This window comes from Daktulosphaira vitifoliae, unplaced genomic scaffold (genome assembly GCF_025091365.1).
Source record: "Daktulosphaira vitifoliae isolate Bord-2020 unplaced genomic scaffold, ASM2509136v1 Scaffold_1, whole genome shotgun sequence".
Lineage (NCBI taxonomy): Eukaryota > Metazoa > Arthropoda > Insecta > Hemiptera > Phylloxeridae > Daktulosphaira > Daktulosphaira vitifoliae.
Window position 1 is genome coordinate 67,276,625 of NW_026099572.1, and position 26,850 is coordinate 67,303,474.

General features: G+C 24.5%; 3 protein-coding genes across 4 annotated transcripts in view; 1 reads left to right on the forward strand and 2 right to left on the reverse strand.

Annotated features, from left to right (window-relative positions):
* LOC126895848 (zwei Ig domain protein zig-8-like) overlaps positions 1-26,850 on the reverse strand; it is a 170,892-nt gene that overhangs the window by 113,034 nt on the left and 31,008 nt on the right. The window lies entirely within an intron of this gene.
* Positions 7,492-8,845, forward strand: LOC126895851 (uncharacterized). The gene is made up of 2 exons (XM_050668129.1): positions 7,492-7,578; positions 7,626-8,845. Exon 2 carries the CDS (start codon positions 7,707-7,709, stop codon positions 8,388-8,390), a length of 684 nt encoding a protein of 227 aa, XP_050524086.1. The 5' UTR covers positions 7,492-7,578; positions 7,626-7,706; the 3' UTR covers positions 8,391-8,845.
* LOC126895852 (uncharacterized) lies at positions 15,651-24,151 on the reverse strand. The gene is made up of 2 exons (XM_050668130.1): positions 23,640-24,151; positions 15,651-16,394 (listed from the first exon to the last, which is right to left on the reverse strand). The coding sequence occupies exons 1-2, from the start codon at positions 24,040-24,042 to the stop codon at positions 16,138-16,140; spliced, it is 660 nt and encodes a 219-aa protein (XP_050524087.1). The 5' UTR covers positions 24,043-24,151; the 3' UTR covers positions 15,651-16,137.

The window sequence follows — 26,850 nt, forward strand, 5'->3', positions numbered from 1 at the left end:
ATACGTCAAAAGATCACAAATCGTATCTAGTCGAAGACATTACCCTTAAAAATTGAAAAAAATTCCCTCGTTCCCCGTAAAAGGGGGAAACCTCCAAAAAAATTACAAATTTAAAAATCGCTAATTTTCGAAATTTTTTCAATTTTTTTTACTTAAAAGTGCCATAACTTTTTCAAAAATAAACATATCAATATAATTCTTTTTTATATAGATGCATAATATCATTACCTTTCATTTGGTATATTTTATTCATAAATTTAACCCTTAATCTGCCCACAAGAGGGGATTTAAAATGACAACTTTTTCACAAAAAATTAATTTTTTTAACTTAAATTTTGAAAATGTTCCGGAAGGTCTGACACTTTTATATATATCTTAAATTAAAGCTAATGTAATATGCTTTATCATGAAAAAAAAAAATTTCGGACTTTATCTTATCTTCATGGTGAAAATGGCTACCGAATGCTATTTTTGTGTGAAAATTTTCGATTTTGTATTTTCCATTTTTAACTTTATTATGCTATAACTTTTTGAAAAATGTATGAATCATTACAATTTTTTTATGAGAAGTAGTATTTATATAGATCTTTCATTCGACATACTGTTTTTTTAAATCGGACCATTTCCCTAAATACAGGGGGGATTCAAAACATAAAAATGCATATAGAAAGTAGAACTTTTTCAACGTAACTTTTGAAAGTGTTCCGGAAGGTCTGACACTTTTATATATATCTTAAATTAAAGCTAATGTAATATACTTTATAATGGTAAAAAAAAATTTCGGACTTTATTTTATCTTCATGGTGAAAACAGACATTAAACTTAATAAAAAAAATACGATTTTTGTAAAAAAATTCTTTTTTATATTTTTAACTTTATAATGCTATAACTTCTCGAAAGATGTATGGATCAATATAATTCTTTTTTTTGTAGATGCATGATGTCTTTACCTATCATTTGGTATATTTTTTTTATAAATCTGACTTTTTACCTGCCTACAGGGGGGGATTCAAAATGACAACTTTTTCACAAAAAATTGACTTTTTCAACTTAAATTTTGAAAGTGTTCCGGAAAGTCTGACACTTTTATATATATCTTAAATTAAAGCTAATGTAATATACTTTATTATGGAAAAAAAAAATTTCGGACTTTATTTTGTCTTCACGGTGAAAATGGCTACCAAATGCTATTTTTGTGTGAAAATTCTCGATTTTATTTTTTACATTTTTAACTTTATAATGCTATAACTTATTGAAAAGTGTATGGATCAACACAATTTTTTTATGAGAAATAATATTTTTTAATAATCTCTTTTTCATTCGACATACTTTATCTTAATCAGGATATTAATAAGGAACTAGCAGATCATGTAGCTTTTGGAATAATCCACCAATTTTTTAAAATTAAACACTATCTAAAGATTTGCATTGAAGCGTTTTTTTTTTATAGTGATTTTAATCACTGTTAGATATCATAATACTTGAACCAGCTATGCTACGTGACCACTGTGCCGCGACCCCCTGTGCTAGGTTATTTTTTTCTTTCCACTAAATCCCAAGGTACACTATGGTGTACCCATCATTAAGTCTTTCAATATTTGTCTGATTTTTTTCAAACCTGGATTAAATTATTCATTGATAAATGACTATAAATAATTGATAAAAAAAAAAAATTATAATTTTACACAAAATAGTCGGGTCTGAAAGGGTTAATAGACGTACGTTTCCGTTTTTATCGATATTCGATATGATAATATTGTCGTGTCGTATATCTATAAATGTAAATCTATATCTGATTCATGAAAATAAAAAATAAATCATAGGTATGATTTAATTTGTTGATAAGTTGTGTTCTTAAAGTAGTGGAGAGTGGAGAATGGCACCAAACTAAGGATAATTTTTAATGAAAAGTATACCAATAAAAATCATCTTAAGAGACTATATGATGTATTCATATTTAGAACAAAAAAACTTTGGTTATACCAAATTAAGTGTTAAAAGTACTTGGTTTTAAAAAAAAAATTAAGCAATAACTTATACGTTACAACATTAAATATTAAGTAATAAAATAAAATTATTATCATCAAATATATATAATGTTTATCAATTTGATTTCAATTGGTAAAAATTGTTATAGTTTTGTTTATAACTTAAATGGAGAAAACATAAATTTCTGCATTTAATTAAGGTATTTAGAATGAAAGCAGTATTCGAAGAGACGTTGGTATGGATTATTCAAAAAATGATTATTATATAATTGAATTATTTTAATAGTAATGGAATAAGTGGAAGTTATATATTCAACCCCCACCTCTATAATCGTAATCTATGTTTCTGAATATTAGCTGCACTTAAATAAATATTGAGTAAAGTGAACAGTTTAACAGTAAATTAATAATTTTACCTGATAGTAAAAAATTAATAAAAAAAATTAAGTACAGTCAAGGATCAGCGTAGTGGAATTGATGCATTTTTTTAGATTAGTATTAATTGATATCTATTAGTAATTAAAAACATTATCGAAAAGGTAAAAATATCTTTAGGAAAAATATCCAAATCCAAAATATAAAAGTAAAAAATATCTGGATTATATTAAAATCCGAAATGAACAATAGATAATAAAAGAAGATTTTATGTATAAAACTCCATTATAAATTGTGTTAATCACGAAATTCATAATTTAATTTTGATACTGACAGAAAATAATGACAAATGTGCAAAACTATTAAATTTTGTTTTTATAACTTTATTTGTCCAATGAACGTATTTTTTGTTACTTCCTGTTAAAATTTAGCAATTTTTTTATCTTTGTTCTATTGATTATTTGATATTTCACCGACATATTTAATTTAATAATGGAATTATTATTAAATTATTGTTAGTTTATTTTTCCGTAAATTTTTTAATCCAAATTTATGAAATAAAATAGGAGACTATAGCTCCCATAGAAAAATTTTTTATACTACATCCATGGATATCACAATTTCAACAGTGTCAACTTTATAATGACCAAATAAAATCTAATTTCTAGGCCTTCTAGTCTATGTTTGTATAATTAAAAATAAAACATTGTTACTTATTTTGGTAAAATTTGAGGTAGGTAATTTTGTATTTGCAGTAATGACATAATTATCTAAGAACTCGACAATTTTAGTTATTACATTTTAATTTTATTTTATATCACTAATAAAAAACTAGGGTCAAAAATGGATTATGGAAGTATGACATCATGAACTGCTTTTTATAGAAAAATATAATTGGACAGTTATCCTTGAGCATTTGTCATAATATAATATTGCATTAGATAAAAAATAAATACGTTAAGAAATATAACTTCAATTTAACATAAAAACATATTTTATAATAAAAATTCATTCTTAAAAATATAAAAATAATTGCATTAATAATTAAATAAGCAGTCAATTATGTAATATATAGAATATCCTTAAGTGTCCTGAATCAGGTTGTGATTAAATACTAGAAGGGTCTTTAATCTTTAAGATTTAGAAATCGTTGAAAATTAGTGTACTGCTGCTATACTCATAAATTATAGAATTAATTAAGTAGAAGCTCAAAACTAAAACCTATGTGTTAATTCCAAATAATGAGTTTCTGATTATGACATAAAAAGAGATTTTTCTTAAATATATAGAAAAATGTTTCGATGCAAATATGTAGTTAGTTTTTAATTTAAGAAAATTGGTGGTTTATTCCAAAAGCAACATGAACCCATATTTACTTATTTATGTCCTGATTACAAATTTTATGATTTATAATTGCAATATGTAATTACAGCATTTAAAAATAGTATGAAATTGATATCTAATAATTTAGTATTATAATTTTTCGGAGAAATTATAAAAATTATAAAATAATTAACACTGTTATGGCAAACACATATACACAAAAGTTAGAAGTCTTGAGCAATACTTAAAAAAAAATTATTTGTTTTTATAAATAAATTTACTGGTATACAAGGAATTTTCATTAGAGACCAGAATATATTTTTCTAAACCTTTGTTTGCAATTTCAAATATGTAACCAGAGTTTCGCATATAGCAAAAATAATAACAAAATTCTTCTAATTAATATAACAAATATTTATGTTTAATTATTAGGTTACGTATGAATAAATATATTTTAATGAAAAATAAGTTGGAAAAGTTCTATTTTCTATAAGCATTTTTAATTTTTTTACCCACCCTGTATTAAGTGAAATTGTCCGATTTAAAAACAAAAGTATGTCAAAGAAGGAAGTACATAAATGGTATTTTTCATAAAAAATTGTATCGATCCATACATTTTTCAAAAAGTTATAGGAATATAATGTTAAAAGTGTAAAATATAAAATCGAGAAATTTAACACAAAAATAGCATGTGGTAGCCATTTTTTCAATAAAGACAAAATAAACACCGAACATTTTTTTCCATAATAAAGTATTTTACATTAGCTTTAGCGTAAGATATATATTAAAATGTTTTTGGATCAGTTTCAAAAATTAAGTAGAAAAAGTAAATTTTTTGTGAAAAAGTTAATACTTTTTATATTTATTAAAAAAATCCCTTATAATAAAATAAAACACAAAACCAAGAAATTTAACACAAAAAGCATATTTTTGAATACGGTAACTATTTTTACCATGAAGACAAAATAAAGCCAACATTTTATTTTAATAATACATATACTTTAATTTAAGATATATATATAAAAGTTTCAGTATTTTCGGAACACTTTCAAAAATTAAGTTGAAAAAGTTCTACGTTCTATATGCATTTTTATGTTTTGAACCCCCCTGTATTAAAACAAATGGTCCGATTTAAATAAAAAGTATCTCGAATGAAGGAAGTATATAAATATTATTTCTTATAAAAAAATTGTATTGATCCACACATTTTTCAAAAAGTTATAACATTTGAAAGATAAAATTGTAAAATATAAAATCGAGAATTTTAACACAAAAATAGCATACGGTAACCATTTTCATTGTGAAGACAATATAAAGTCCAACCTTTTTTTTTTAATATTACATTAGCTTTAATTTAAGATATATATAAAAGTGTCATACTTTCAGGAACTTTTTCAAAAGTTAAGTTGAAAAAGTTCATTTTTTGTGAAAAAGTTTATACTTTTTATATTTATTAAAAAAATCCCTTATAATAAAATAAAACACAAAACCAAGAAATTTAACACAAAAAGCATATTTTTGAATACGGTAACTATTTTTACCATGAAGACAAAATAAAGCCAACATTTTATTTTAATAATACATATACTTTAATTTAAGATATATATATAAAAGTGTCAGTATTTTCGGAACACTTTCAAAAATTAAGTTGAAAAAGTTCTACGTTCTATATGCATTTTTATGTTTTGAACCCCCCTGTATTAAAACAAATGGTCCGATTTAAATAAAAAGTATCTCGAATGAAGGAAGTATATAAATATTATTTCTTATAAAAAAATTGTATTGATCCACACATTTTTCAAAAAGTTATAACATTTGAAAGATAAAATTGTAAAATATAAAATCGAGAATTTTAACACAAAAATAGCATACGGTAACCATTTTCATTGTGAAGACAATATAAAGTCCAACCTTTTTTTTTTAATATTACATTAGCTTTAATTTAAGATATATATAAAAGTGTCAGACTTTCAGGAACTTTTTCAAAAGTTAAGTTGAAAAAGTTCATTTTTTGTGAAAAAGTTTATACTTTTTATATTTATTAAAAAAATCCCTTATAATAAAATAAAACACAAAACCAAGAAATTTAACACAAAAAGCATATTTTTGAATACGGTAACTATTTTTACCATGAAGACAAAATAAAGCCAACATTTTATTTTAATAATACATATACTTTAATTTAAGATATATATATAAAAGTGTCAGTATTTTCGGAACACTTTCAAAAATTAAGTTGAAAAAGTTCTACGTTCTATATGCATTTTTATGTTTTGAACCCCCCTGTATTAAAACAAATGGTCCGATTTAAATAAAAAGTATCTCGAATGAAGGAAGTATATAAATATTATTTCTTATAAAAAAATTGTATTGATCCACACATTTTTCAAAAAGTTATAACATTTGAAAGATAAAATTGTAAAATATAAAATCGAGAATTTTAACACAAAAATAGCATATGGTAACCATTTTCATTGTGAAGACAATATAAAGTCCAACCTTTTTTTTTTAATATTACATTAGCTTTAATTTAAGATATATATAAAAGTGTCATACTTTCAGGAACTTTTTCAAAAGTTAAGTTGAAAAAGTTCATTTTTTGTGAAAAAGTTGTCATTTTGAATTCCCTCTTATGGTCTGAAAAGGGTTAAATTTTTTAAAAAAATATACCAAATGATAGTTAACACATCAAACATCTATAAAAAAAATTATATTAATTTGTTCATTTTTAAAAAAGTTATGACAATTTTAAGTAAAAAAAACTTGAATAAATTTCGTAAAATTAGCGATTTAAAATTTGTAATTTTTTTGGAGATTTCTTCCATTTACTGGGAACGAGGGTAATTTTTTCAATTTTTGAGGGTAATGTTTTGATTACATATTATTTGTGATCTTTTGACGTATCGTTGAAAGAAATCGGTTCGAGAAGAGCTGAGAAAAAGTGATAAAAGACCCATATAAAAAAAAAAAAACACATTATAGTAAAATGAATACCTCCTCAGCTTCGTATCGAATCTAAAAATCATTAGTTTTTCGATATTTGATATGCATTTTGTAATTTATTGGAACAATAATTATCATATTAAAGAACTATCAATTATCGATACGGATACATTCAGAGCACAGACATAGATATTCAGAAGCCCATTCATATGAAATATTGTAAACAGCTGGTTAGAAGGTCACTATTACTGAATACCCACCTAATTTTAACGTTTCGAATGGGTTCCTAGGTGAACCTGATGTTAGTGATCCGATGGACGTGGGGTCTCGTCCAGGCGTTCGCCGAGTCAGTTATGTGACGCAAAGAGAAAGCTGAACACCTGCGACAGAGGAAACCCCGCCATCCGGAACAGGAGGACTTGAGACGCAGGTTTAGACCGGCGCCCTGAGTTTTGATATGTGATAATATGCGTTATTGTGAGTTATTAAGTCCCGACCTTCGCAAAGTCCTGCCCCCCACCTTCATGTGAGATAGCCCTGGCAACGGTCTTTTGGGTCCAACTAACGAGGAAGGCAACGTTGTATTGTGATTTCTATAGATAGCGATGTAAATTATCCACAAGTCATCATAGATACACTTAAAAATTATTGATGAACATATTTTGTATGAAAAATTAAAATTCAAATAATTTTTTTAAAAACGATAAACTTGAATATTTTTAAATAGTTTTTTTTTTTAATATGTTTAAATATAAAAGTAATAACTCATAATTTTATGTGAAAAATTAGTTTTGCTTGAATTTATTTTAATTTTTAAACTTTTTATATTATTGTTTGCATAAGAGATTTATCCAACCATAAAACACAATAATTTTTATTTTTCAATTATGTGGTATATAATTGAATCTTTTTGTAAATCATTGAAAGTGTTCTAAAAACTATAAAACAGGTTACATTTAAATTAATTTTTTTATTATANTAAAAACTATAAAACAGGTTACATTTAAATTAATTTTATTATTATAGTAATTTTAGAATTTTTAAATTGTTCAAATAAGTACAAGAATAAAATTTAAAATGAGAAATTTCTGGTGCGTTGTTTTTACAGTTATAGTGTATGTGTTAAGTTGTACGTCACAAGAAACTAATTATATAGATAATTACTGGTCATATATCGAAGAAGATTACGCATACCTTCATGATAATAACAAAAAAATACTTGGATTTAAATTTAATGAATTAAAGTACGATAATTATTCAATTTTGGTGAAGGCTAGAACTTTAAAGTATTTATTTTTAATTTCCTATTATGGGTTATTGGCTATTATTAAAGACGAATTAGATGTATCATCCACTACTTTAAGAGATAAATTAATTGACATAAAGGGTAAGGTTGAACTTTTCATGAATAAGAATTATGGACCTATGGAGATTTTGAAACAAGTAGACAATTTATTTGCTGTATATATGACACCATCTACATTTTGCTTAAAATTTTTTAATATCATGTCCCGAGAAGTTTCCAATTGGTTCCCAGAACATCTTCACTATAATGCAACGTATAAAACTCTGACAACTGAATATGATTGGTCAATATACAAAAATATCGGAGATAGTGTAGTTATGAATAATACACTGATGTATCCGCCTCGCAAAGAACAACCACTGCATGAATTATGGACTATTATTGATAATCTAAAATTATTTTTGTTAAATGAATATAAGTGTTTCGACTATTCAGAATTTGATAATTTATTGTAATATTCTTCATACTATTAATCTTAAATATTGAAAAATATGATTTTAATTATTTAGATGTATTAATCTCAAATAATAACTATAACGTGATCATAAACTGCGCTAAATTTACTTTTTTATTTGTTAACTGCTCGCCGATTTTTTTCTATGATGAAAAATGTGCGTTACAGTTTTTCTATAGATCGGTTAATAATATTCTGTGCTAATTATAGAACTAGCAGAAAATATTCATTCGTTGATTTTTTACACCTATTTTTAGCCATAGAAAAACTCGAGCACAAATTATACACTTTTTTTTATCTGAAGAAAAACCGGATCGCAGATTATATACTACCATTTTCTTACCTGTAAAAAACTATTGATTGATTAACAATTTAACGAAAAAATTAATACAATTACTATTTTATGTAATTTTTTCTTTTCGTTGCTAGTAATTTTGTTATTATCTTAATAAATAAAAATACATACTAATAACAATAATCGTTCATTGTTGAGCTACTTTACACAAAAATATAATTTTCTGCAACCAAACCCTTATACCTTTAATTCATAAAAAAATTTTGATTTTTAAACGGCAACCCCATTTATTTTTACATCATCAAATTTATTCAATTAAATAAACTTAGTGTTTTGTTTTTGACGCATTACAGGTGCTTAAAGTTGAGAGATATAAATTAATGAGTACTTAAATTTAACCCTTTCAGACACAGGGTACACTATAGTGTACCTTTTGTTTGATTTGATATTATCAATTGGCAGTTAGTGTAAAATACATTATAGCAGCACATATTGTAAGAAAAACTTCCAAGGAGTTCATAAATATTGATTTAACAGCTGTACGATTAATATTTATATAGATTTTGAAATATTTTTTTTAAGAAAATGCAGATAAAATTTTGATAACGAAATGTTGAGTTTTCATACCATATTTTTTCAAGAAATAATCATGGAAATTAAATTAAATTTTTTTTACGGTTAGAAATGTTTGTGACGCTGTGTTTAAAACAGTTGATAAGTATTAAATATTATTATTTACTCATTGACAGCTGTTTAAATATGGGTACACTATGGTTTACCATGGGTCTTTTCGTGCCTCGAGGAATAATACTGTTTCATGTTATTGTTCGATGCGAAGCTGAGAAGATATTGGTTTTACTATGATGTGTCTGTTACCACTTTTTCTCAGCTCTCACCGGACCTATTTCTTTCAATGATACGTCAAAAGATAACAAATTGTATCTAGTCGAAAATATTACCCTCAAAAATTGAAAAAATTTCCCTCGTTCCCCGTAAATGGGGGAAACCTTTAAAAAAATTTCAAATTTAAACATCGCTAATTTTCGAAATTTATTCAATTTTTTTTACTTAAAACTGCCATAGCTTTTTCAAAAATGAACAAATCAATATCATTTTTTTTTATTGATACTTAATGTCATTACCTATTATTTGGTATAATTTTTTTTATAAATTTTACCCTTTACCAGCCCACAGGGGGGGATTCAAAATGACAACTTTATCACAAAAAATTAATTTTTTCAACTTAATTTCTGAAAGTGTTCCTGAAAGTCTGACACTTTTATATATATCTTAAATTAAAGCTAATGTAATATACTTTATCACGGAAAAAAAAATTTCGAACTTTATTTTATCTTTACGGTAAAATGGCTACTGAATGCTATTTGTTGTGTGAAAATTCTCTATTTTATTTTTTACATTTTTAACTTTATAATGCTATAACTTATTGAAAAGTGTATGGATCAACACAATTTTTTTATGAGAAATAATATTTTTTAATAATCCCTTTTTCATTTGACATACTTTATCTTAATCAGGATATTAATAAGGAACTAGCAGATCATGTAGCTTTTGGAATAATCCACCAATTTTTTAAAATTAAACACTATCTAAAGATTTGCATTGAAGCGTTTTTTTTTTATAGTGATTTTAATCACTGTTAGATATCATAATACTTGAACCAGCTATGCTACGTGACCACTGTGCCGCGACCCCCTGTGCTAGGTTATTTTTTTCTTTCCACTAAATCCCAAGGTACACTATGGTGTACCCATCAGTAAGTCTTTCAATATTTGTCTGATTTTTTTCAAACCTGGATTAAATTATTCATTGATAAATGACTATAAATAATTGATAAAAAAAAAAAATTATAATTTTACACAAAATAGTCGGGTCTGAAAGGGTTAATAGACGTACGTTTCCGTTTTTATCGATATTCGATATGATAATATTGTCGTGTCGTATATCTATAAATGTAAATCTATATCTGATTCATGAAAATAAAAAATAAAGCTAATGTAATAATTAAAGAAAAGTGTATTGATCAATATAANTCATAGGTATGATTTAATTTGTTGATAAGTTGTGTTCTTAAAGTAGTGGAGAGTGGAGAATGGCACCAAACTAAGGATAATTTTTAATGAAAAGTATACCAATAAAAATCATCTTAAGAGACTATATGATGTATTCATATTTAGAACAAAAAAACTTTGGTTATACCAAATTAAGTGTTAAAAGTACTTGGTTTTAAAAAAAAATTTAAGCAATAACTTATACGTTACAACATTAAATATTAAGTAATAAAATAAAATTATTATCATCAAATATATATAATGTTTATCAATTTGATTTCAATTGGTAAAAATTGTTATAGTTTTGTTTATAACTTAAATGGAGAAAANGGGTTTTTTTTTTATCATTTTATTATTTTCAATATTTTGTATGGATCAGTTCATACTTAGGGTATTATTAAACATAACTATTTACCGTCTGATAAAATCTTGGCGAACAAAGGTGTAAATATACACTTTACTGAGACTTTCCCATTCGGACGCATCAATTTATCCTATTCATAGCGTGCAATGAAATAGTGTTCAATAAAAAAAAACATTTTTAAAGAATATTTGTAATTTATTAAAAAATATCATCGTAATTATATATTTGTTCGAATTTATAGAACTGTATTTAATATTTATTATTTGTAATTGCTTAACATTCTTATTGATCAAGTCATATTAAATAATACCAACTTAAATTAATTATAACATTTTTGCTTATCTATAACACCGGTTAATACATTGGTTGTAAGAATTCTTACTAACTTGTTGATATGTGCATTACACTGTTGGAAAATTAATGAACTCACGTAAACCAGAAAATATTTCATGTAACATCAAATGTTAAGCACTACTAGGCATGTGTCTCTATGATAATAATGAATCGTTCCAGGAAGTTATACTTTTAGCGTGACAAGTTTTTCCGGGATAACGTCGAATGTGTAAAAAAAGTTTTTTGCAGTACAATTTCTTTATTTTCATCAAGTTTTTTTTTTTGGTTCAATTTTACTGTGAAGACGATTTTTAATATTTAATAAAAAGTATATTGTATACTGTGTAAAATTAATTTGTCCTTAATGCTATGACATATTGAAAAGTGTATGGATCAACATTATTTTTTTATGAGAAATAATATTTTTTAATAATCCCTTTTTCATTCTACATACTTTATCTTAATTAGGATATTAATAATGAACTAGCAGATCATGTAGCTTTTGGAATAGTCCACCAATTTTTTAAAATAAAACAGTATCTAAAGATTTGCATCGAAGCGTTTTTTTTTTATAGTGATTTTAATCACTGTCAGATATCATTATACTTGATCCATCTATACCATGTCACCACTGTGACGCGACCCACCTGTGCTGGGTTTTTTTTTACTTAAATTTGTCATAACTTTTTTAAAAATGAACAAATTAATATAATTTTTTTTATAGATGTTTGATGTGTTAACTATCATTTGGTATATTTTTTTAGAAAATTTAACCCTTTTCAGACCATTGGACTTTATATTGTCTTCACAATGAAAATGGTTACTGTTTGCTATTTTTGTGTTAAAATTCTCGATTTTATATTTTACAATTTTATCTTTCAAATGTTATAACTTTTTGAAAAATGTGTGGATCAATACAATTTTTTTATAAGAAATAATATTTATATACTTCCTTCATTCGAGATACTTTTTATTTAAATCGGACCATTTGTTTTAATACAGGGGGGGTTCAAAACATAAAAATGCATATAGAACGTAGAACTTTTTCAACTTAATTTTTGAAAGTGTTCCGAAAATACTGACACTTTTATATATATATCTTAAATTAAAGTATATGTATTATTAAAATTAAATGTAGAATTTATTTTGTCTTCATGGTAAAAATAGTTACCGTATTTAAAAATATGCTTTTTGTGTTAAATTTCTTGGTTTTGTATTTTATTTTATTATAAGGGATTTTTTTAATAAATATAAAAAGTATTAACTTTTTCACAAAAAATTTACTTTTTCTACTTAATTTTTGAAACTGATCCAAAAACATTTTAATATATATCTTACGCTAAAGCTAATGTAAAATACTTTATTATGGAAAAAAATGTTCGGTGTTTATTTTGTCTTTATTGAAAAAATGGCTACCACATGCTATTTTTGTGTTAAATTTCTCGATTTTATATTTTACACTTTTAACATTATATTCCTATAACTTTTTGAAAAATGTATGGATCGATACAATTTTTTATGAAAAATACCATTTATGTACTTCCTTCTTTGACATACTTTTGTTTTTAAATCGGACAATTTCACTTAATACAGGGTGGGTAAAAAAATTAAAAATGCTTATAGAAAATAGAACTTTTCCAACTTATTTTTCATTAAAATATATTTATTCATACGTAACCTAATAATTAAACATAAATATTTGTTATATTAATTAGAAGAATTTTGTTATTATTTTTGCTATATGCGAAACTCTGGTTACATATTTGAAATTGCAAACAAAGGTTTAGAAAAATATATTCTGGTCTCTAATGAAAATTCCTTGTATACCAGTAAATTTATTTATAAAAACAAATAATTTTTTTTTAAGTATTGCTCAAGACTTCTAACTTTTGTGTATATGTGTTTGCCATAACAGTGTTAATTATTTTATAATTTTTATAATTTCTCCGAAAAATTATAATACTAAATTATTAGATATCAATTTCATACTATTTTTAAATGCTGTAATTACATATTGCAATTATAAATCATAAAATTTGTAATCAGGACATAAATAAGTAAATATGGGTTCATGTTGCTTTTGGAATAAACCACCAATTTTCTTAAATTAAAAACTAACTACAGATTTGCATCGAAACATTTTGCTATATATTTAAGAAAAATCTCTTTTTATGTAATAATCAGACACTCATTATTTGGAATTAACACATAGGTTTTAGTTTTGAGCATCTACTTAATTAATTCAATAATTTATGAGTATAACAGCAGTACACTAATTTTCATCGATTTCTAAATCCTAAAGATTAAGGACCCTTCTAGTATTTAATCACAACCTGATTCAGGACACTTAAGGATATTCTATATATTACATAACTGACTGCTTATTTAATTATTAATGCAATTATTTTTATGTTTTTAAGAATGAATTTTTATTATAAAATATGTTTTTATGTTAAATTGAAGTTATATTTCTTAACCTATTTGTTTTTTATCTAATGCAATGTTATATTATGACAAATGCTCAAGGATAACTGTCCAATTATATTTTTCTATAAAAAGCAGTTCATGATGTCTTACTTCCATAATCCATTTTTGACCCTAGTTTTTTATTAGTGATATAAAATAAAATTAAAATGTAATAACTAAAATTGTCGAGTTCTTAGATAATTATGTCATTACTTCAAATAAAAAATTACCTACCTCAAATTTTACCAAAATAAGTAACAATGTTTTATTTTTAATTATACAAACATAGACTAGAAGGCCTAGAAATTAGATTTTATTTGGTCATTATAAAGTTGACACTGTTGAAATTGTGATATCCATGGATGTAGTATAAAAAATTTTTCTATGGGAGCTATAGTCTCCTATTTTATTTCATAAATTTGGATTAAAAAATTTACGGAAAAATAAACTAACAATAATTTAATAATAATTCCATTATTAAATTAAATATGACGGTGAAATATCAAATAATCAATAGAACAAAGATAAAAAAATTGCTAAATTTTAACAGGAAGTAACAAAAAATACGTTCATTGGACAAATAAAGTTATAAAAACAAAATTTAATAGTTTTGCACATTTGTCATTATTTTCTGTCAGTATCAAAATTAAATTATGAATTTCGTGATTAACACAATTTATAATGGAGTTTTATACATAAAATCTTCTTTTATTATCTATTGTTCATTTCGGATTTTAATATAATCCAGATATTTTTTACTTTTATATTTTGGATTTGGATATTTTTCCTAAAGATATTTTTACCATTTCGATAATGTTTTTAATTACTAATAGATATCAATTAATACTAATCTAAAAAAATGCATCAATTCCACTACGCTGATCCTTGATTACGATTATAGAGGCGGGGATTGAATATATAACTTCCACTTATTCCATTACTATTAAAATAATTCAATTATATAATAATCATTTTTTGAATAACCCATACCAAAGTCTCTTCGAATACTGCTTTCATTCTAAATACCTTAATTAAATGCAGAAATTTATGTTTTCTCCATTTAAGTTATAAACAAAACTATAACAATTTTTACCAATTGAATTCAAATTGTTAATAATACATATATTTGATGATAATAATTTTATTTTATTACTTAATATTTAATGTTATAACGTATAAGTTATTGCTTAAATTTTTATTTAAAACCAAGTAGTTTTAACACTTAATTTGGTATAACCAAAGTTTTTTTGTTCTAAATATGAATTCATCATATAGTATCTTAAAATGATTTTTATTGGTATACTTTTCATTAAAAATTATTCTTAGGTTGGTGCCATTCTCCACTCTCCACTACTTTAAAAACACAACTTATAAACAAATTAAATCATACCTATGATTTATTTTTTACTTTCATGAATCAGTTATAGATTTACATATATTAGATATGCGACACGACAATATTATCATATCGAATATCGATAAAAACGGAAAATACGTCTTTAAAATTTAAGTACTCATTAATTTATATCTCTCAACTTTAAGCCCCTGTAATGCGTCAAAAACAAAAGCCCAAGTTTATTAAATTGAATAAATTTGATGATGTAAAAATGAATGGGGTTGCCGTTTAAAAATCAAAAATTGATACGAATTTAAGGTATAAAGGTTCTTAGCAGAAAATTAAATGTTTTGTGTAAAGTAGTTTAACAAAGAAGGACTATTGTTATTAGAATGTATTATTATTTATTAAGATAATAACAAAATTACTAGCAACGAAAAGAGAAAAATTACATAAAATAGTAATTGTATTAATTTTTTACATAAATTATTAATCAATCAATAGTTTCTTACAGGTAAGAGAATAGTTATATGAAATCTGCGATCCGATTTTTCTTCAGGTAAAAAAATTTGCATAATCTGTGCTCAAATTTTTCAATGGCTAAAATTAAGTGTACAAAATCAACGTATGAATAATTTTTTTTGCTAGTTCTATAATTAGCACAGAATATTATTACCCGATCTATGTAAAAACTGTAACGCACATTTTTCATCATAGAAAAAAATCGGCGAGCAGTTAACAAATAAAAAAGTAAATTGAGCGAAGTTTTTCGATTACGTTATAGTTATTATTTGAGATACAATACATATAAATAATTAAAATCATATTATTCAATATTTAAGATTAATAGTATGAAGAATATTATAATAAATCATCAAATTCTGACTAGTCGAAACACTTATATTCATTGAACAAAAATAATATTAGACTATCAAAAATAGTCCTTAATTCATGCAGTGGTTGTTCTTTGCGAGGCGGATACATCAGTGTATTATTCATAATTACAGTATCTCCGATATTTTTGAACATTGACCATTTATATTCAGTTATCAGAGTTGTATACGATGAATCATAGTGACGATTTTCTTTGAACCAATTGGAAACTTCTCCGGACATGATATTAAAAAATTTTAAGCAAAATTTAGATGGTGTAATATCATTAGTCAATAATTTGTCTACTCTCATCAAAAGATTCATAGGTCCATAATTCTTATTCATGAAAAGTTCAACCTTTTTCTTTATGTCAATTAAACTATGTCTAAAAGTAGTAGACGATCTACCTGAATGGTCATTAATAATAACCAACAACCCATAATAGGAAATTAAAAATAAATACTTTAAAGTTCTAGCCTTCACCAAAATTGAATAATTATCGTACTTTAATTCTTTAAATTTAAATCCAAGTATTTCTTTGTTATTATCACGAANTATTAAATTTAAATCCATGTATTTTTTTGTTATTATCATGAAGGTATGCGTAATCTTCTTCGATATATGACCAGTATTTATCTTTATAATTATTTTCTTGTGACGTACAACTTAACACATACACTATAACTGTAAAAACAACGCACCAGAAAATTCTCATTTTAAATTTTATTCTTGTACTTATTTGAACAATTTAAAAATTCTAAAATTACTATAATAAAAAAATTAATTTAAATGTAACCTGTTTTATAGTTTTTAGAACACTTTCAATGATTTACAAAAAGATTCAATTATAAACCACATATTTGAAAAATAAAAATTATTGTAATTTATGGTTGGATAGATCTCTTATGCAAACAATAATATAAAAAGTTCAAAAATTAAAATAAATTCAAGCAAAATTAATTTTTCACATAAAATTATGAGTTATTACTTTTATATTTAAACATATTAAAAAAAAAAACTATTTAAAAATATTCAAGTTTATAGTTTTTAAAAAAATAATTTGAATTTTATTTTTTCATACAAAATATGTTCATCAATAATTTTTAAGTGTATCTATGATGACTTGTGGATAATTTACATCGCTATCTATAGAAATCACAATACAACGTGGTCTTCCTCGTTAGTTGGACCCTAAAGACCACTCCGTTGACAAGGCAATCCCACGTGAAGGAGGGGGCAGGACTTTGCGAAGGTCGAGGCTTAATAACTCACAATAACGCATATTAACACAAATCAAAACTCAGGGCGCCGGTCTAAAACAGTGCCTCAAGTCCTCCTGTTCCGGATGGCGGGGTTTCCTCTGTCATAGGTATTCAACTGAATCTTTGCGTCACATAACTGATTCGGCGAACGCCTGGACGAGACCCCACGTCCCTCGGATCACTAACATCAGGTTCACCTAGGAACCCATTCGAAACGTTAAAATTAGGAGGGTATTCGGTAATAGTGACCTTCTAACCAGCTGTTTACACTATTTCATTTATCTTTTTGAGTGAATGGGCTTCTGAATATCTATGTCTGTGCTCTGAATGTATCCGTATCGATAATTGATAGTTCTTTAATATGATAATTATTGTTCCAATAAATTACAAAATGCATATCAAATATCGAAAAACTAATGATTTTTAGATTCGATACGAAGCTGAGGAGGTATTCATTTTACTATAATGTGTTTTTTTTTTTTATTTGTGTCTTTTATCACTTTTTCTCAGCTCTTGTCGAACCGATTTCTTTCAACGATATGTCAAAAGATCATAAATCGTATCTAGTCGAAGACATCACGCTTAAAAATTGAAAAAAATTCCCCCGTTCCCTGTAAATGGGGGAAACCTCCAAAAAAATTACAAATTTAAAAATCGCTAATTTTCGAAATTTTTTTTGTAAATTTGACTCTTTATCTACCCACGGGGCGGGATTTAAAAAGGCAACTTTTTTACAAAAAATTAACTTTTGAAAATGGTCCTGAAGATCTGACACTTTTATATACAGAGTGATTTTTTTATCATAACCCACTCAATTACTTTCAGAATAATAATAATTTAAACATTTTTGTTTTTCATTATCTTTAATTACACATTATTCTTGAATTTTCAACTATGTAATACTTTTTAAGTTCATCCCTTATGCCTTGGAAGGGGGTCAACTTTGTTTTTTTAAATGGTAACACATATTTTTAATTTAATAAAATGTTTGAGTTTTTAATTTAATAGTAAATGGCATTTGAATTTTTAATATAACTTAATTCGTTTATTAGATATAATCATTTAAAGTTTCAAATTTTTGAATTAATATACAGGTATAATACANATTAATATACGTGTATAATACACATGGGATTGTAAATACAGGTAGCTAATTGGATTTTTATGACATTACTGTCTCAGTTACAGATTGTGTATTATCAATTATGATTATCATTAGATATACTTTCTGTATTGTCAGTTAGTGTATTTATAAACTCATAACAATGTGCCTTACTACAATTGATAATAACAATGCTGTGTACCTGCTAATATCGATGTCATAAAAAATCAATTAGCTACCTGTATTTGTAATCCCTTGTGTATTACACCTGTATATTAATTCAAAAATATGAAACTTTAAATGATTATATCTAATAAACGAATTAAGTTATATTAAAAATTCAAATGCCATTTACTATTAAATTAAAAACTCAAACATTTTATTAAATTAAAAATATGTGTTACCATTTAAAAAAACAAAGCTGACCCCCAACCAAGGCATAAGGGATGAACTTGAAAAGTATTACATAGTTAAAAATTCAAGAATAATGTGTAACTAAAGATAATGAAAAAAAAAATGTTTAAATTATTATTATTCTGCAAGTAATTGAGTGGGTTATGATAAAAAAATCACCCTGTATATCTTAAATTAAAGCTAATGTAATATAATTTAATTAGAAAAAAAAAAATTTGACCTCTGGACTTGTCTTCGTGGTGAAAATGCCTACCAAATGCTATTTTTGTGTGAAAATTCTCGATTTTATATTTTACACTTTTAACATTATATTCCTATAACTTTTTGAAAAATGTATGGATCAATACAATTTTTTATGAAAAATACCATTTATGTACTTCCTTCTTTGACATACTTTTGTTTTTAAATCGGACAATTTCACTTAATACAGGGTGGGTAAAAAAATTAAAAATGCTTATAGAAAATAGAACTTTTCCAACTTATTTTTCATTAAAATATATTTATTCATACGTANTTAGAAAGTAGACATTTTTCAACTAATTTTCCATTAAAATAGATTCATTGATTATTCATACATAAACTAATAATTAAACATAAATATTATTTATATTGATTAGAAGAATTTTGTTATTATTTATGCTATATGTGAAACTCTGTTTACAGATTTTAAATTGCAAACAAAGGTTTTGAAAAGTATATTTTGGTCTCGGATGAAAATTCCTTGTAGACCAGTAAATTTATTCATAAAAACAAAAAACTTTTGCGTATATACGTTTACCATAACAGTGTTAATTATTTTATAATTTTTATAATTTCTCAGTAAAAATTACAATACTAAATTATTAAATATCAATTTCATACTATTTTTAATTGCTGTAATTACATATTGCACTTATAAATCATAAAATTTGTAATCAGGACATAAATAAGTAAATAGGGGTTCATGTTGCTTTTGGAATAAACCACTAATTTTCTTAAATTAAACACTAATTACAGATTTGCATCGAAACATTTTGCTATATATTTAAGAAAAATCTCTTTTTAAGTAATAATCAGACACTTATTATTTGGAATAGACACATAGGTTTTAGTTTTGAGCTTCTACTTAATTAATTCAATAATCTATGAGTATAGCAGCAGTACACTAATTTTCATCGATTTCTAAATCCTAAAGATTAAAGACACTTCTAGTATTTAATCACAACCTGATTCAGGACACTTAAGGATATTCTATATATTACATAATTGACTGCTTATTTAATTATTAATGCAATTATTTTTATGTTTTTAAGAATGAATTTTTATTATAAAATATGTTTTTATATTAAATTGAAGTTATATTTCTTAACCTATTTGTTTTTTATCTAATGCAATGTTATATTATGACAAATGCTCAAGGATAACTGTCCAATTATATTTTTCTATAAAAAGCAGTTCATGATGTCTTACTTCCATAATCCATTTTTGACCCTAGTTTTTTATTAGTGATATAAAATAAAATTAAAATGTAATAACTAAAATTGTCGAGTTCTTAGATAATTATGTCATTACTGCAAATAAAAAATTACCTACCTCAAATTTTACCAAAATAAGTAACAATGTTTTATTTTTAATTATACAAACATAGACTAGAAGGCCTAGAAATTAGATTTTATTTGGTCATTATAAAGTTAACACTGTTGAAATTGTGATATCCATGGATGTAGTATAAAAAATTCTTCTATGAGAGCTATAGTCTCCTATTTTATTTCATAAATTTGGATTAAAAATTACGGGAAAACAAACTTACAATAATTTAATAATAATTCCATTATTAAATTAAATATGACGGTGAAATATCAAATTATCAATAGAATATAGATAAAAAAATTGCTAAATTTTAACAGGTAGTAACAAAAAATACGTTCATTGGACAAATAAAGGTATAAAAACTAAATTGCTTTAAATGTATTTTTTAAATCTATTTTTTATCTATTATATCAACTAACTTAAAATAACGTCTTCCACTTAAGTAAATTAAAGTTTAATTTTTTTGACTCTGGAAGGATAAGAAAAATAATTGTTTAATTACATATAATTGTAAAGTTTTTAAATCAAACAATTTTTCCTTATGCAATAATTAAAAATTTTCAATAGTTTTCAAAATTATTATTGTTTAATAATATAAAACAATTATTATTATACAAATAGTATAAAACAATTCAATATAAAAATGATACAATATATAATTAAAAGAATTACTAATCTGGATATAATTAAGGAAATAGAACTTGATGTTGCTTGATTTGCATCGAAGCGTTTCTTATTATAGTGATTTTAATCATTGTCAGATTAAATCTATACTGGACCCAACTATGCAACGTCCCCACTGTGCTGGGTTTTTGTTATTTATTTTTTACTATCAGGTAAAATTAATAATTTACTGTTAAACTGTTCACTTTACTTAATATTTATTTAAGTGCCGCTAATATTCAGGAACATAGATTATGATTATAGAGGTGGGGGTTGAATATATAACTTCCACTTATTCCATTACTATTAAAATAATTCAATTATATAATAATTATTTTTTTAATAATCCATACCAACGTCTCTTCGAATACTGCTTACATTTTAAAGACCTTAATTAAATGCATAAATTTATGTTTTGACCATTTAAATTATAAGCAAAACTATAACAATTTTTACCAATTGAAATCAAATTGATAAACATATATATTTGATGATAATAATTTTATTTTATTACTTAATATTTAATGTTATAACGTATAAGTTATTGCTTAAATTTTTATTTAAAACCAAGTACTTTTACACTTAATTTGGTATAACCAAAGTTTTTTTGTTCTAAATATGAATACATCATATAGTATCTTAAGATGATTTTTATTGGTATACTTTTTATTAAAAATTATCCTTAGTTTGGTGCCATTCTCCACTGTCCACTACTTTAAGAACACAACTTATCAACAAATTAAATCATACTTATGATTTATTTTTAGTTTCGATGGGAAGCGGAGAAGGTATTAATTTTACTATGATGTGTTTTTTTTTTTTTTATGTCTGTTGCCACTTTTTCTCAGCTCTCACTGGTCCGATTTCTTTCAAAAATACGTCAAAAGATCACAAATCGTATCTAGTTTAAGACATAACCCTTAAAAATTGAAAAAAATTCCCTCATTCCCAATTTTCGAAATTTTTTCATTTTTTTTTCTTAAAACTTCCATAACTTTTTGAAAAATCAACAAATCTACATAATTTTTTTTTATACTAAAACCTTAGATATTTACCTTTCATTTGATATCATTTTTTTGAAAATATATCACTTAACCTGCTCATTGGAGGGGATTTAAAATAGCAATTTTTTTACAAAAACTAACTTTTTCAACTGAACTTTTGAAAATGTTCCAGAAATACTGCGTCCTTTATATATATATCAAATCAAAGCTTATTTTATGTACTATAAAATGAAAAAAAAAATTTTGAACCATATTCAAAAATATGCTATTTTAACAATTTTTTTTTTTTAATTAAACACTATCTACAGATTTGCATCGAAGCGTTTTTTATGATAGTGATTTTAATCACTGTCAGATATCATCTATACTGGACCCAATTATGACAAGACCCCACTTTGCCGCCACCTCACTGTGCTGGGTTATTTTTACTTTCATGAATCAGTTATAGATTTACATATATTAGATATGCGACACGACAATATTATCATATCGAATATCTATAAAAACGGAAAAATACGTCTTTAAAATTTAAGTACTCATTAATTTATATCTCTCAACTTTAAGCCCCTGTAATGCGTCAAAAACAAAAGCCCAAGTTTATTAAATTGAATAAATTTGATGATGTAAAAAAGAATGGGGTTGCCGTTTAAAAATCAAAAATTGATACGAATTTAAGGTATAAAGGTTCTTAGCAGAAAATTTAATTTTTTGGGTAAAGTAGTTTAACAAAGAACGACTATTGTTATTAGAATGTATTTTTATTTATTAAGATAATAACAAAATTACTAGCAACGAAAAGAGAAAAATTACATAAAATAGTAATTGTATTAATTTTTTACATAAATTATTAATCAATCAATAGTTTCTTACAGGTAAGAGAATAGTTATATGAAATCTGCGATCCGATTTTTCTTCAGGTAAAAAAATTTGCATAATCTGTGCTCAAATTTTTCAATGGCTAAAATTAAGTGTACAAAATCAACGTATGAATAATTTTTTTTGCTAGTTCTATAATTAGCACAGAATATTATTACCCGATCTATGGAAAAACTGTAACGCACATTTTTCATCATAGAAAAAAATCGGCGAGCAGTTGACAAATAAAAAAGTAAATTGAGCGAAGTTTTTCGATCACGTTATAGTTATTATTTGAGATACAATACATCTAAATAATTAAAATCATATTATTCAATATTTAAGATTAATAGTACGAAGAATATTATAATAAATCATCAAATTCTGACTAGTCGAAACACTTATATTCATTGAACAAAAATAATATTAGACTATCAAAAATAGTCCTTAATTCATGCAGTGGTTGTTCTTTGCGAGGCGGATACATCAGTGTATTATTCATAATTACAGTATCTCCGATATTTTTGAACATTGACCATTCATATTCAGTACTCAGATTTCTATACGATACATTATAGTGACGATTTCCTTGGAACCAAATGGAAAATTCCATGGACATAATATTAAAAAATTTTAAGCAAAATGTAGATGGTGTAATTTCTTCAGTAGATAATTTGTCTACTAAGTTCAAAAAATTCATAGGTCCATAATAATTATTCATGAAAAGTTCAACCTTTTTCTTTATGTAAATTAAACTATTTCTTAAAGTATTAGACGATCTACCTGAATGGTCATTATTAATAACCAACAACCCATAATAGGAAATTAAAAATAAATACTTTAAAGTTCTAGCCATCACCAAAATTGAATAATTATTGTACTTTAATTCTTTAAATTTAAATCCAAGTATTTCTTTGTTATTATCACGAAGGTATGAGTAATCTTCTTCGATATATGACCAGTAATTATCTTTATAATTAATTTCTTGTGACGTACAACTTAACACATACACTATAACTATAAAAAAAACGCACCAGAAAATTCTCATTTTAAATTTTATTCTTGTACTTATTTGAACAATTAAAAAATTCTATAGTTACTATAATAATAAAATTATTTTAAATGTAACCTGTTTTATAGTTTTTAGAACACTTTCAATGATTTACAAAAAGATTCAATTATAAACCACATAATTTTTTAGTTGTATAAATCTCTTATGCAAACAATAATAAATAAAGTTTAAAAATTAAATTAAATTCAAGCAAAATTAATTTTTCACATAAAATTATGAGTTATTACTTTTATATTTAAACATATTAAAAAAAAAAAACTATTTAAAAATATTCAANTTTTATATTTAAACATATTAAAAAAAAAAAACTATTTAAAAATATTCAAGTTTATCGTTTTTAAAAAAATAATTTGAATTTTATTTTTTCATACAAAATATGTTCATCAATAATTTTTAAGTGTACCTATGATGACTTGTGGATAATTTATATCGCTGTCTATAGAAATCACAATACAACGTGGCCTTCCTCGTTAGTTGGACCCAAAAGACCACTCCGTTGCCAAGGCTATCTCACATGAAGTTGGGGGGCAGGACTTTGCGAAGATCGAGGCTTAATAACTCATAATAACACATATTAACACATATCAAAACTCAGGGCGCTGGTCTAAAACAGTACCTCAAGTCCTCCTGTTCCGGATGGCGGGGTTTCCTCTGTCGCAGGTGTTCAGCTTTCTCTTTGCGTCACATAACTGACTCGGCGAACGCCTGGACGAGACCCCACGTCCATCGGATCACTAACATCAGGTTCACCTAGGAACCCATTCGAAACGTTAAAATTAGGTGGGTATTCAGTAATAGTGACCTTCTAACCAGCTGTTTACAATATTTCATTTAACTTTTTGAGTGAATGGGCTTCTGAATATCTATGTCTGTGCACTGAATGTATCCGTATCGATAATTGATAGTTCTTTAATATGATAATTATTGTTCCAATAAATTACAAAAAGCATATCAAATATCGAAAAACTAATGATTTTTAAATTCGATACGAAGCTGAGGAAGTATTAATTTTACTATAATGTATTTTTTTTTTGTGTCTGTTACAACTTTTTCTCAGCTCTCACCCAACCGATTTCTTTCAACGATACATCAAAAGATCACAAATCGAATGTAGTCGAAACATTACTCTCAAAAATTGAAAAAATTACCCTCGTTCCCCGTAAATGGGGGAAACTACAAAAAAATTACAAATTTTAAATCACTAATTTTCGAAATTTGTTTAATTTTTTTACATAAAATTGTTATAACTTTTTCAAAAATGTACAAATCAATATAATTTTTTTTATAGATGCTTGATGTCCTTACCTATTATTTGGTATACTTTTTTTATAAATTTAACTCTTTTCATACCATAAGGGGGGATTCAAAATGACAACTTTTTCACAAAAAATTAACTTTTTCAACTTAACTTTTGAAAGTGTTCCGGAAAGTCTGACACTTTTATATATATCTTAAATTAAAGCTAATGTAATATACTTTATAATGGTAAAAAAAAATTTCGGACTTTATTTTATCTTCATGGTGAAAACAGACATTAAACTTAATAAAAAAAATACGATTTTTGTAAAAAAATTCTTTTTTATATTTTTAACTTTATAATTAAAAAATTCTATAGTTACTATAATAATAAAATTACTTTAAATGTAACCTGTTTTATAGTTTTTAGAACACTTTCAATGATTTACAAAAAGATTCAATTATAAACCACATAATTTTTTAGTTGGATAAATCTCTTATGCAAACAATAATAAATAAAGTTTAAAAATTAAATTAAATTCAAGCAAAATTAATTTTTCACATAAAATTATGAGTTATTACTTTTATATTTAAACATATTAAAAAAAAAAAACTATTTAAAAATATTCAAGTTTATCGTTTTTAAAAAAATAATTTGAATTTTATTTTTTCATACAAAATATGTTCATCAATAATTTTTAAGTACACCTATGACGACTAATCGATAATTTTTATCGCCGTCTGTAGAAATCACAATACAACGTGGCCTTCCTTGTTAGTTGGACCCTAAAGACCACTCCGTTGCAACATAGATTATGATTTTAGAGGTGGGGGTTGAATATATAACTTCCACTTATTCCATTACTATTAAAATAATTCAATTATATAACAATCATTTTTTTAATAAACCATACCAACGTCTCTTCGAATACTGCTTACATTTTAAAGAATAACTAAAAGTCTGACATTTTTATATATAATAATTTAATATATAATATATAATTTAAATATATAATTTAAGTTAATGTTATATACTTTATTACGGTAAAAAAAAATTTGGACTTTATTTTATCTTCATGGAGGAAACAGACATCAAATTTAATAAAAAAAAATACGATTCTTGTAAAAAAATTCTTTTTTATATTTTTAACTTTATAATGCTATAACTTTTAGAAATTGTATGGATCAATATAATTTTTTTTATAGATTCATGATGTCTTTACCTATCGTTTTGTATATTTTTTTTTATAAATCTGACTTTTTACCTGCCTACAGGGAGGGAATCAAAATTACAACTTTTTCACAAAAAATTTACTTTATCAACTTAAATTTTGAAAGTGTTCCGGAAAGTCTGACACTTTTATATATATCTTAAATTAAGATTAAGATTAAGAAAGTTATTCCACTTATAGAAATTTATACAAAAACTATAATGGTTATAAAATTTAAGTTTTTTTCTTAGTGATATAAATTAAAATTAAAATGAAATAACTAAAGTTGTCGAATTCTTAGATAATTATGTCTTTACTTAAAATACAAAATTTTCAA